General features: G+C 39.6%; 1 protein-coding gene across 4 annotated transcripts in view; it reads left to right on the forward strand.

The window, feature by feature from the left end:
* Positions 1-1,630: 1,630 nt before the first annotated feature.
* The window catches only part of LOC127456030 (hepatocyte growth factor activator-like), a 28,583-nt gene continuing 17,345 nt past the window's right edge, over positions 1,631-12,868 (forward strand). The window contains exons 1-7 of one of the 4 annotated variants that reach the window (XM_051724313.1): positions 1,631-2,098; positions 2,259-2,322; positions 2,464-2,557; positions 5,290-5,363; positions 6,213-6,353; positions 11,944-12,075; positions 12,205-12,315. In XM_051724313.1, coding sequence (XP_051580273.1) covers positions 1,964-2,098; positions 2,259-2,322; positions 2,464-2,557; positions 5,290-5,363; positions 6,213-6,353; positions 11,944-12,075; positions 12,205-12,315 — 751 coding nt within the window. In that variant the 5' untranslated portion in view covers positions 1,631-1,963. The remainder of the gene's footprint in view (positions 2,099-2,258; positions 2,323-2,463; positions 2,558-5,289; positions 5,364-6,212; positions 6,354-11,943; positions 12,076-12,204; positions 12,316-12,868) is intronic. The other 3 variants (XM_051724322.1, XM_051724339.1, XM_051724330.1) reach the window with 3 other exon arrangements.

Consider the following 12,868-nt stretch of genomic DNA (forward strand, 5'->3'; position numbering starts at 1 on the left):
CTTGACACGCCTCACAGCTTCTGGCACACTATAATTTGGAGTGACAAGACCAAAATAGTCACAACCATAAGCGCTATGTTTGGAGAGGGGTCAACAAGGCCTATAGTGAAAAGAATACCATCCCCACTGTGAAGCATGGTGGTGGCTCACTGATGTTTTGGGGGTGTATGAGCTCTAAAGGCACAGGGAATCTTGTGAAAATAAATGGCAAGATGAATGCAGCATGTTATCAGAAAATAGCAAACAATTTGCATTCTTCTGCACGAAAGCTGCACATGGGACGCTCTTGGACTTTTCAGCATGAAAATGACCCTAAGCACAAGGCCAAGTTGACCCTCCAGTGGTTACAGCAGAAAAAGTTGAAGGTTCTGGAGTGGCCATCACAGTCTCCTGACCTTATTATCATCGAGCCACTCTGGGGAGATCTCAAACGTGCGGTTCATGCAAGACGACCAAAGACTTTGCATGACCTGGAGGCAGTTTGCCAAGATGAATGGGCAGCTATATCACCTGCAAGACTTTGGGGCCTCATAGACAACTATTACAAAAGACTGCACGCTGTCATTGATGCTAAAGGGGGCAATACACAGTATTAAGAACTAAGGGTATGCAGACTTTTGAACAGGGGTCATTTCATTTTTTTTCATTGTTGCCATGTTTTGTTTTATGATTGTGCCATTCTGTTATAACCTACAGTTGAATATGAATCCCATAAGAAATAATAGAAATGTGTTTTGCCTGCTCACTCATGTTTTCTTTAAAAATGGTACATATATTACCAATTCTCCAAGGGTATGCAAACTTTTGAGAACAACTGCCTACTTCTTTCTGCTTTAGATGTTTCATCTTTCAAACAAAGTGTATTATATATATATATCACACACACACACACACACACACACACACACACACTACTGGTCAAAAGTTTTGAAACACTTGACTGAAATGTTTCTCATGATCTTACAAATCTTTTGATCTGAAGGCGTATGCTTAAATGTTTGAAATTCGTTTTGTAGACAAAAATATAATTGTGCCACCATATTCATTTATTTAATTACAAAACTAAAATTTAATTTAAAAAAAAGTTTTTGAAATTGATGACTTGGACCAAATAATAAAGAAAAGCAGCCACTAAGTGCCCAACATAGATGGGAACTCCTTCAATACTGTTTAAAAAGCGTCCCAGGGTGATACCTCAAGAAGTTGGTTGAGAAAATGTCAAGAGTACATGTCTGCAATTTCTAGGTAAAGGGTGACTACTCTGAAGATGCTAAAATATAACACAGTTGGATTTATTTTGGATTTTGTTTAGTCACAACATCATTCCCATATTTCCATTTATGTTTTCCATAGTTTTGATGACTTTACTATTATTCTAAAATGTATATATATATATATATATATATATATATATATATATATATATATATAATGAAAACATTTAATATTTTATTTTTTACATTTAATTACTAAATCGACTTTGACATTATTGAAATCACAGCGCACAGATAAGTAACCAAGGAAGTTTCGGTCTATGAATAATTAACCGCATTCTTCAAGGATTGAGTGATTCGACGCGCGACAACCTGCTTCAGCTTTTCCGTCCACTCACTGCAGTGATTCTCCCTCGCAAAGGTGCGCAACTGTGCGTAACATCCCGGGTGGGTGGACTCCGCTATCACTGACAACAACCCCGAAATCAAAGCATGAGGACCCGGATTACATCACAGGCTTGCCGCTGGGGTTGGTCTGCCCACTCTCACAGGTGTAATCACAGGGTTTTCTCGTGGGAACTCTCTTGGAGAGGCTTTACATGTGGAGGTTTTACGCATCCATCGCCCCGGGATATAACTGAGGAATCCTTCAGATGACACTTCTTTGGGACAGCTCGTGTTCGGGAGAGAAACCCTCTCAGTAGATCTTCTCGGGTGTCCCCCTGCTGAAACGTTTCAAAGGTACAGTTATGTGGAGAACAGTTCGTACAGAAATGCCTTTCTTGGATGTTTCTGTGTTTTCTCCACTTTTGACTAGTCGGGTTTTTCTTCTGGTGGTGCTGTCGTGTCTTATTTTCTATCCCTGCATGCAGTGTGCTCGATCGGTAAGTGCCCCAGATAATTGCTGGAAATTAGTGACTTTGTATTTGGAATATTTTTGGTATGTACTTCAGCTCTCTCTCTCTCTCTCTCTCTCTCTCTCTCTCTCTCTCTCTCTCTCTCTCTCTCTCTCTCCCTCTCCCTCCCCCTCCTTCTGTTATGAAGCGCGCACAGCCACCTGGTATTGAACTATTAGATTCTGGAACATCCAACAGAGTAATCCAGAAAGGTATGAGCTGTTCTTGAACTGTTTCCATTGCTCAGAGTTCTTTATTGGGCCTGTCTGTTTCTCTGTTGTAATTTGTGGTAAATGCAGTGTGTCTCTCTCTCTCTCTCTCTCTGTGTGTGTGTGTGTGTGTGTGTGTTTTAGTTCTCACAACAGATGGTAAGGAGTGCAAGTTTCCGTTTCGCTTTGGTGGGGCAATTCATGGCCAGTGTATTCCTATGAGCTCCAGTAAGGCCTGGTATGTGATAATACAGATGCATGAACACACAGAATCAAACTTGGTTGCCATGACATTGCAATGCAGACAAATGTAACACTCACTCAAAACAATGATTTTACATATTGTAGTTGGCTTCAAAGTCAAATTCCACAAGGTATGCTAGAGGTTAAAATCATTGTCACGACTCTAACCCTAAAAATTAGTTGTGCTGGTGTAACCTAATGTATTCAGGTTGATCCAGTGATGCTAAGTAATGTTTTTGACTTGAATCAAATCAGTTAATTTAAAAGTTACCACATGCTGCACATTTTTAAGTTGAAAAAAATATTAACCTAAAAAAGTTGTTGGTTCAGGCTGATCTTAGAGTGAACTCAGAAACTGTATGTTGACTTTTCTTGAGCTAAAATCAGTCTTTGCCTACCGAAATTCAAAGCAGTGCCCCCAGTGGCCAAAGCGGGAAGTGTTTTTGAACATAAGGGAACTCCAGTTTCGAGGTGAAATGCCAACACACTCTCACGGAGAAATCGTACAGATTTGTACAAGTTGGATAAATCATGAAATCGTACGAGCTGGGTCGTGCGAATTCGTACAACTTTTGCAACAGCCAATCAGATTACTCTCCCTCGTTTCCTTCTGAAACATTTCTTGCTTCCATCATACAAAACATAATCTTTATACTTCAGATCATCGTTACAGACTCTACTCTATGGTTAGGTTTAGATGTGGGGTTTGGGCATAAAATGAATAAGCATGTACACAATGTCTAACACGCAGAACTTTCTCTTACAAAACATCTGGGTATTTGCAAATCTAGAATTACAAACGAACTTGTATGATTTCATACAATTTAGCCAACTCGTACGACTTCTCACGAGATCGGGTTGGAAATGCCCACAGAGGGGCTCCAAAAGCGAGTTGTTTTTAGAAGAGGAAAGCATTTTTTATGAACTCTACCACCAAATGCCAAGCCTAAACCTAATCGTCAGTGGAGTAAAAATGTAATCTCAGAGAGAAAATGGAACCTCCAAATCACGCTCTTTACTGTTCATGCGTACATCATCACTTCCTGGTTTCAACGTGGGATGAGAACCCAGGTTTCCCACACTGCTGACACAACACGCTATCAGTCAAATCACAGTAGTAAGTAAACACACTTGAACTGATGCAAAAATTTCTAATAGGAGATGCCGCTTGTCAGTAACTCAGCATAATTGGGCCAATGTCAGGGTACAGGAACATTTGGAAGCAACATGTTGACTTCCGTGTGATCATGTTGATAGGTTACCACTTTATGCAGTGTAAACCCAGACCTTTAACCAGCCCAAACCTAGAAACTGACCCAGCTCAAACCCATGTCTTTAGTCAGGCAAAACCACATCCTTTGCCAGCCCAGAGCCAGGACCTTACCAGTCCAAACCCAGATCCTTAACCAGCTCAAAACAGATCAGTAGTCACCCCAAACAGAAATTCTAACCCAACCCAAACTCAGATCCTTAGCTAGCTCAAACCGGATACTTAGCCAGCCCAATGCCAGGTCCTTACAAATCCAAACCCAGATTCTAAATCAGCTCAAACTAGACACATCCCAAATATTAACCAAAACCTAGCCCAAGCCAATTCACTAATCATTAACAAAAAGAATATCTGATGTAACCCCTGATCCCAATCCTAACCCATCTACGTCTTGAGAAAGGTTCACCTAGCCCTACTCCCCGCCCTAACCCCAGGCCCTGTTCCATAACCCGTGACCCCAGTCCTCTCCCACTGCACTGTTTGTGGTAATAATTATCTTTTTTATTATCTCTGTGATTGAAGTGCTGTTGACTATAAGTACAGATTTCATAAACAGTTATAAACATTCTGAATGGCGGAAGTTTCAGTGAGTCTTATCAGGCGGAACAATCTGGGCAATAATGAAAGATCAAGTGGGCACCACATTTATTAATGTCATCTCACACTGAAGTTGAACAGGTGTGTGCAGATCTCTTGAGTGAGTTGTCACTCCATAACTATGGAGAAGGATTTGTTTGAGGTTGAGTGTTAAGGCTGTGCTGCTTTCATATGATGCTTTTAGATGAATGGTTTTCTGGTTTTGCTTCAAGACCCAGATATGATATTGAACATCAAGTCACAAAAATTTGTATTGTACAAAAGTTAATCTATTGGTTCTTTAATGTCTCTTGAATTTCGATGGCTTCATATTCTTGGCAATCAATAATTCACTGCACAAAACACATTGTGGTCTGCACAAACTTTGTGTTTGGCTACAAGTGAACCCGTTTTCAATGTAGTCTGGTTGGTATCTTCTTTTACCTTGTACAGTTTTGTTCATAGTCTTCGAGGTTGAGGTTATGCTACGTGACCTTTGTTGGTATCTGCCTAATTTGGCTAGCTTCTATGAAGTGAGAGATGTCAAAATACTGGAGAGTTTGATGCACAGCCTTTGAAGTCAAGAGATATGGGCAACATTTTCTCCTCCCTTTCCAAAGTTGATGAGCCTATTTATCTTGCTATCCTAACTAAACACAATTTATGGCTAGTAATATGGCTATTTTTAGTATTCACAGTACATTTAGCATTGTTTATTGTAACCCTATCAGAGCAGACTTGCAAGACATTTTTGGGCCATGAACCACCACCTTAGAAAAATTGCTTTTGATTGTGTCTATCTGTCTGTTTGATCCTTGTGCAAGTCTCGAATAAGTCAGGTGTGTGTCATGTTCATTGTATTGTTGGTTTTGTTTGTGTAGGTGTTCTCTAACACACAACTTTGACCGTGACCAGCAATGGGGATTCTGCAGTCCACGCACACGACTGTTTAATGGTGAGAAATGACCTTTTCCTCTCCTACGAAACTGTTACATCAACGGTTTTTCTGGAACAGTCTTCCGTAAAGTTGGAGTTTACGTCTGCCCTACGCAAGTGGTTGCGGTCACAGTGTTGAGAATGTCTGCGGTCAAGATTGTGTTTCCCATTTGTGTGTGTCCATCAGGATTGTTTTTCTTTCAGAGGGATGTGTGTTTACTTTAACGCGAAAACTAAACACGTTTTGTTTGTAAGACTCAGTCCTCCAGACCTCGATGTTTATAACAGCATATGTACAGAGTGGATTTTCAAGAGTGTTTGCTCTGGTTCAAACGCACAGCCAATGCATATGCTCACACATCTAAATGTACTGTATACTTGCCTACTCATTCTTTATGGTAAGTATGGGAAATATGTTGTAAAAAATGTTAAACAATTAAAACTATTACACAATAGCCAGTTCTGGTCCTCTAATCATAACTATCACAGTACAATTTTAGTTTTGAAAGCAACATTTTTAAATAGGCACAATTTATATTTGTCTACAAAACTTATTTTAAGCATTTATGCGTAAGCCTTTAGATCAAAAGGTTTTTAGGAAAGTGGGGAACATGCGTTTAGTCGAGTGTGTCCAAACTGGTAGTGTATCTGCACACAAATATGACTGTAGGAAATTGTAGAGGGAGCATTGGCTAAGACTTTGTTTATGATTTGGAAAATAGATACTGTATATAAATCAGCTGTATGAAACTCTCTCTCACACACAAAGCTGTTGCAATGACTCAGCGCTGTGTTCATGATGATAAGCAAGTTTTGCTCTCACAAGTTTTGTTCTCTCCCCTTAATGACATCACTGTTTTGCTCTCAGGGTTCTTCCCCCCTCGCAGGGATCCGGGCCTCTGCCGACAGAACCCATGTTTGAACGGAGGTGTGTGCGCTACAGCTGCTCATCTGCACTCATTTGAGTGTGTGTGTCCAGATGGCTTTACTGGAGCCCTGTGTGAAAAGAGTGAGTGACACATGCACACATATACAATTGCTCATTACAACTGGGAAACACAGGAGCGCAAAAATGGGGTATACCGTCGTTGCTCTTACTGTCACATGACAAAAATGGCCAGAGGGTGAATGTGTTCTGGCATGGGGCGCAGAACAGAAAAAGGAAAATGAAGAATGCCGAAGTGGATAAAGAGAGATTGGTAGGCTTAACTTATCACTTTATCACTGAAAATTTTGAAGAAAGGCTTGAAGTTAACTGACATTTAACATTGCCAAGAGGTACAGATGGCCAGCTAATATAAATATCAGTTCATGTTTTGGGGGGGTGGGGGGGGGGGTGGGGGTTGGTTGTTGTGTAGTTGTGCCCCTGGGGAAACATAAATAATTTGCTCTGTTCCAAACCCTAGTAAGATACCTAATTTGAACAGCATGATCATACGCAGGGTTGGGGAGTAATGTAATACGGGATTACTTAAAATACAAGTGTGCATGTTAGCAAGGGTTAGTTGGTCCTGGTCTCAATTTCCTGGTGAAATGAACACTAAATATGCTACAACAACAACATCTTTTCACATCCAGACAAATCGCAAGTAAAAAATGCTGATAAACACTTTCTTTTTACCCTGTTCTTCACACAGTGCTATCTTTGGACATTTAAACACTTTTACTATAGCGCATGACTTTTACAGTTTGCATTACATAATGAACTACATTTACAAGCTTATTTGAAAACGGTCAAGTTGCTTGGTAGCTCACTGATAGAGAATTGCTCTCGCAATGCAAAGGGGTCCCACTTTATATTAACTGTCTTTAATTACTATGTACTAACAATAAAATACATACAATATAATGTATTTACTGTGTAACTACATGTTGTCCTGCAAAATTTTCGTAAGATTTACACTTGCTGTTACTGAGGTTGAGGTACGGGTAGGTTTAGGGTTAGGTTAGGGTTAGGTTTAGGGTTAGAGGTAAGGTTAACAGTGTAACTACACATGTAATTAAATGCAGGTACTTTAAATGTAAGTACAATGCAACAACACGTATGTACATAATAAGTACATTATATCAAATGCTTAAGTACATAGTAGTTAAAGACACCTAATATAAAGTTGGACCCTCAAAGGTACTAGTCCAGCAGACCGTGCGAGTTGACATGTAAACTGAAAATGTCATGGGAGCACCACAAAAGAATGTGGTTGCTTCAGCAATTGCATATCTCACCTAACATTTGCTTTTATGATGCTATTGGTTAGGTTTAAGGTTTAGGATAGGGAGGGTGGTTCGACTCGAAACTCGAAAGAGCATTAATCTTAAAAACCTCATCTTTTTGGGAAAACATTTAACAAGTTTTTAGCACCACACAGTAGACATTTCACCTCATTGAACATTTCATATGTGTAATGAACTACGGAATGTTATTTTGCAAAAATGTTGCCACAGTCACATAATTTCCATGAGATAAGGCAGGTTAGTCAAGTCTCTTGTGCTTTGCGTGTGGAGCCCTATTTGTGTGTTGCGCATGAATGACTTTTATATAGCTGCCACCCATATAGAGCTGTTCAACTTGTAGTCCAAAAACCCAGAAGAGATTTCACCATGGGGTTCCTCTGGATTTTCCTATGGGTTTTTATAATGGGGTTTTTGAACGGATGAGTAAAACAAGGTCTGTGGTTAACATTACTTGATGATACGTGAATGTTTTCTTCTACAACATAAATAACACACAGTCATACCTCAATCTTCAGTTTTGAAGCCGCCGTGCATTTAAAAAAAAAAAAAAAGTGTATAATTCAATAAGACTTTAAAATGGGGCCTGGGTAGCTCAGTGAGTAAAGTTGCTGACTACCACCCCTGAAGAAACGAGTTCGAATCCCAGGTCGTGCTGAGTGACTCCAGCCAGTTCTCCTAAGCAACCAAATTGGCCCGGTTGCTAGGGAGGGTAGAGTCACATGGGGTAACCTCCTCGTGGTCGCTATAATGTGGTTCGCTCTTGGTGGGGCGCATGGTGAGTTGTGCGTGGATGCCACGGTGGATGGTGTGAAGCCTCCACACACGCTATGTCTCCGTGGTAATGCGCTCAACAAGACACGTGATAAAATGCGCAGGTTGACAGTCTCAGACGCGGAGGCAACTGAGATTCATCCTCCACCACCCGGATTGAGGCGAGTCACTACGCCACCACGAGGACTTGGAGTGCATTGGGAATTGGGCATTCCAAATTGGGGAGAAAAAGGGGAGAAAAAAATATATAAGACTTTAAAATTCTAATTTAAAATCCTGAGGAAACCCATGGCGAATTAGACTTCCAGGATCGCCTACACTCACATTAAAATGAAGACTCCAGTCATATCAGTAACCTTATAAAATCTGTTTTATTCTACATGGAAAGGGTTCACACATGGGGGCGGCCATGTTAGAATCACATGACCAGCCGAATACTACTCGCTTAATCTCAGTAACTGCCCTGTTATTTGACACTTTCACTCACTGATTAAAGTTATCATGGCTGACTGTGAATACTAAATTTCTACAATGGCATCTGAAACTGAAAACTATTGCTTTTAAATGATGCTGCTTCCAAGCCGCTAGGTGTCAGTGTAAGTCCAAGATGACACAAACACAAAAGTTACTGATTGCACCTTTAAATATCACTTCCAAGGTTTAATTTCAGTTTTGATGCTGCTTAGTAATCTATAATTTGTAGATAACATTTTCCTAGTGACCTAAATCTGAGAAAACCTTCCTCTGGGGACATCCACAGGTAAAAACGAATTGATTAATAAGTAAATAATATTAAAAACATTTCATTAAGGGTTTAGTTAGAGGTAGTCTGCACTAGTTATGCAATAATTGGCTTCATATAAGTAAGCTTAGTATGTGTTGGGTAAGGTTTTGTCTACATTGTGGGAACCAAATGTCCCCGCAGCGGTAATAAAACCTGATATCACCTACAGCACATTCTGGGGATAAGCCAGCGGTCCCCATGATGAGAACAGCTTAAACATAATGTCTTAATGAAAATGTAAAATGCATAAGGGCTTGTGTGAGGGTTAGGTTAAGGGTTAGGGAATATAGAAAATATAATTTGCTTAGTTTAAAAATGTAAAGTCTTTAACATGATAGAAAACACAAATGTGTTTGTTTTTTATTTATCTAGCACATCATCACATGTTGGTCTCCATTCAGTTGTGGCTGTCTTTTATACAGCATAATGAAAAGGTCTCATCTTTAATACTATCACATTTTCCATAAGCTTTTGTTGGTGTCATCTGATATTGGTGGATTGGTTTCTCCAGGCCTGTTTTGATCGGTCCATTATTCTGTTGGGCCTCTTGTATTCAGATAGAAGACAAAGGCAGGCCTAACACAGTCGTAAAACCTAACTCAGGCCCCCACATACCAATTCATAAATTTTACTGATAAAAATCACGCCAAAATCAAACAAAGGGAGTCCAAAACAGAATACAAATCGCATGAAGCCTTGCTCACTAAAGGATCGAACTCTCAGCTCCTATTGGATGAGGCACACGACAGAACGCACCTCAACCATGACATCATCTGGAGTAGAAATACCTCTGAAATGCTTCCGGGATTTGCTTCCAGCAACTTTGCTCATCATGTGTAGACGCATCTCATCGCTGCTCTCAGGTGCAGCCTCGTGGCACAAGGAAGTAACGTCCGACTTGAAACTGTGGCCATACAATCTCCATCTCGCTGGACGTGTTGAGATTACTCTGTGTTCCACCGAACACTCTAACGGATCCGAAGGAGACCGCCGAGCAATCCGTATCTTCATCCGTTTGCCTGCAGAAGTGAAGAGAAAAGATTTCTCTTCCCTCTTCAATCAAGTCAACGTCGCTGATTTCTCCACCAGCCCGCTGAGAATCAGCAGCTGTACCGCCCGCTGACAGAGCGAGGAAACGGTCTCCTGTCATCACCCGAGCCTCGAGGAAACGAGTCGGAGTCAAACGATGGATGAACACACATTCTGCATCCTCATGCGATTCAAGTAAGAGGTTTATGTCTGGGCAGAGATAGAATATTATAGTGTGTTATTCTTGTGTACCAAGGTTATTGCTTGTACAGTTTACTGCCATGTCCGCTCATTATTAATACTCAGGGTATTAATTATCACGAATTTGATTTGCTGTATTGTGGTCCATCCACACTGGACTGTTGTGCATTTCCGCCATCGCGGGTGAGACCGGCAAACTGAGCTTATCCATTAAATAATCAAAGAACGCGGGATGGTTTACGAGCCATCCACCACGTCTCTGAGTGATAAATTAACTGCTGCTTTCTCTCCCACGATCGTGAAATCGGCTTTGGTGCCGTCACTTAATTCTCTCTCTCTCTCGTACTAACCACACACACACACACACGCGACCCCTCACAAACATTCTCGGACACATTTGTGGCTAGTAGATACAGTAGCTTCGTGATAAAGCTTAGCTTTGTCCCTAAACTATCATACAAGCGGATACACGCGGTAACTGGTAGACGCCATTGACTGGTTTCTCTCCGCCCACATTCGCGGCCATATTCCCTGGCCGGAAGTCTCACGTGACATACTCTCCACGAGAGTCACGTCTGCCATTTTGTGCACGTCCCTCCTTACACACACACACACTCTCACACACACACTGTATGTGTTATAGGATTATTTTAGTTTCCATATCTAATCATATCAATGTTAGTTTGTAGTTGTAAGTTGGAAGTTTATTGACTGCATTGTATTAATTATTAATTGATATTACTGCATAAATAAACTTTGTTATATTACAAAGAGAAGTGTTTTGGTTTGATTTGCATACACCTGTGTCATGCTGATGGGATGTCAATGCTCGGATTCAAGCCTTCATTCATTGTTTTTTTCCCCGAAAATCGATATTCTTCGGATGTCGATTTTCCTAAGAAAACAATCTAATATTGAGACTGTTATACTGTCTGGTTATTAGTCCCTGATTCCAGGGTGGTGCCCCGTCAATGTTAATCCTTATTAATATTCTATTGATTTTTGATAATTGATAATTATATTTGATGATTGTTGAATATGAATGATCAATAAGCTAGTGTTAATTTCAATTAATGTTTCACAGATGTTAACAATTAATGATTATCTTTGATAATTATTGATGTAAAGGATTAGAAAAAGCTAACAATGATTCTCACCAATGTTCTATTGATTTTAATAATTAATAATTATCTTTGATAATTGAATATATAAAAGTGGAGTGGTGGTGTAGTGGACTAAAGCACATAACTGGTAGGTTGCTGGTTTGATCCCCACAGCCACCACCATTGTGTCCTTGAGCAAGGCACTTAACTCCAGGTTGCTCCGGGGGGATTGTCTCTGTAATAAGTGCACTGTAAGTCGCTTTGGATAAAAGCGTCTGCCAAATGCATAAATGTAAATGTGAAATGTGAATAATTATTAATTATTGCTAATGACCAAACCTGCTCCTAAACTTAGCGCACTACATTTACTGGAGCCCCATATGAGGTTTTAATGAGTTAGATTCAATTAATTAATTTAAATATTAATTAATAACTAAAGTCTAAAGTCAAGAGTTTCTGTTCTGTGGTTTGATTTGTAGGAAAATGTTATGAACAGCTGCATCTTAAATACTATGACATTGGAAAATCGTGGGGACGAATCTATTTGCGGAACGTCGAGCTTTGCATGTGCCTTGTTGGAGGAGTTAAATGCAAGCGCGTACACTACTCAGGTACATCTCACCTGAAACTAAACATCTGATACCTGATCGCCTAAGGTTGCTGCTGCTGCTTTTCCTGGTGAACATTTTTCTTTCTCTCTCTCTCTCTCTCTTTCTGTGTGTTTGTGTGTGTGTGTGTAGTGTGCTCGATTAATTGCTGTGAAAATGATGGAGTGTGTAGAATGATTGAAGCCACAGGTGAAGAGGTGTGTGGTTGCACACAAGGATATAGTGGACGGTACTGCAACATCAGTGAGTACACACACACACACACACACACACACACACACACACACATGCAAATCAGGGCTGGGCAAAATTCACAATTTAAGAATGGGCTCTCTTTCAGTGAATGGTTGAATGAATCCACAGGCTGTTGAAATGGAATAACAGGAAAATAACTTGACAGATTAACACAACAGAGCAACAGAACATAATTTATAACTATACTGTATATTCTGATTCATAACTATATATTCAGGATTTACAACTATATTTTCCGATTCATAACTATATATTCAGATTCATAACTATATATTCATGATTTATAACTATATATTCAGATTAATAACTATATATTTAGATTCATAACTATATATTCAGGATTTATGACTATATATTCAGATTCATAACTATATATTCAGATTCATAACTATTTATTCAGATTCATAACTATATATTCAGGATTTATAACTATATATTCAGATTAATAACTATATATTTAGATTCATAACTATATATTCAGATTCATAACTATATATTCAGGATTTACAACTATATATTCAGATTCATAACAATATATTCA

Source organism: Myxocyprinus asiaticus, chromosome 2 (assembly GCF_019703515.2).
Source record: "Myxocyprinus asiaticus isolate MX2 ecotype Aquarium Trade chromosome 2, UBuf_Myxa_2, whole genome shotgun sequence".
NCBI classification, from domain to species: domain Eukaryota; kingdom Metazoa; phylum Chordata; class Actinopteri; order Cypriniformes; family Catostomidae; genus Myxocyprinus; species Myxocyprinus asiaticus.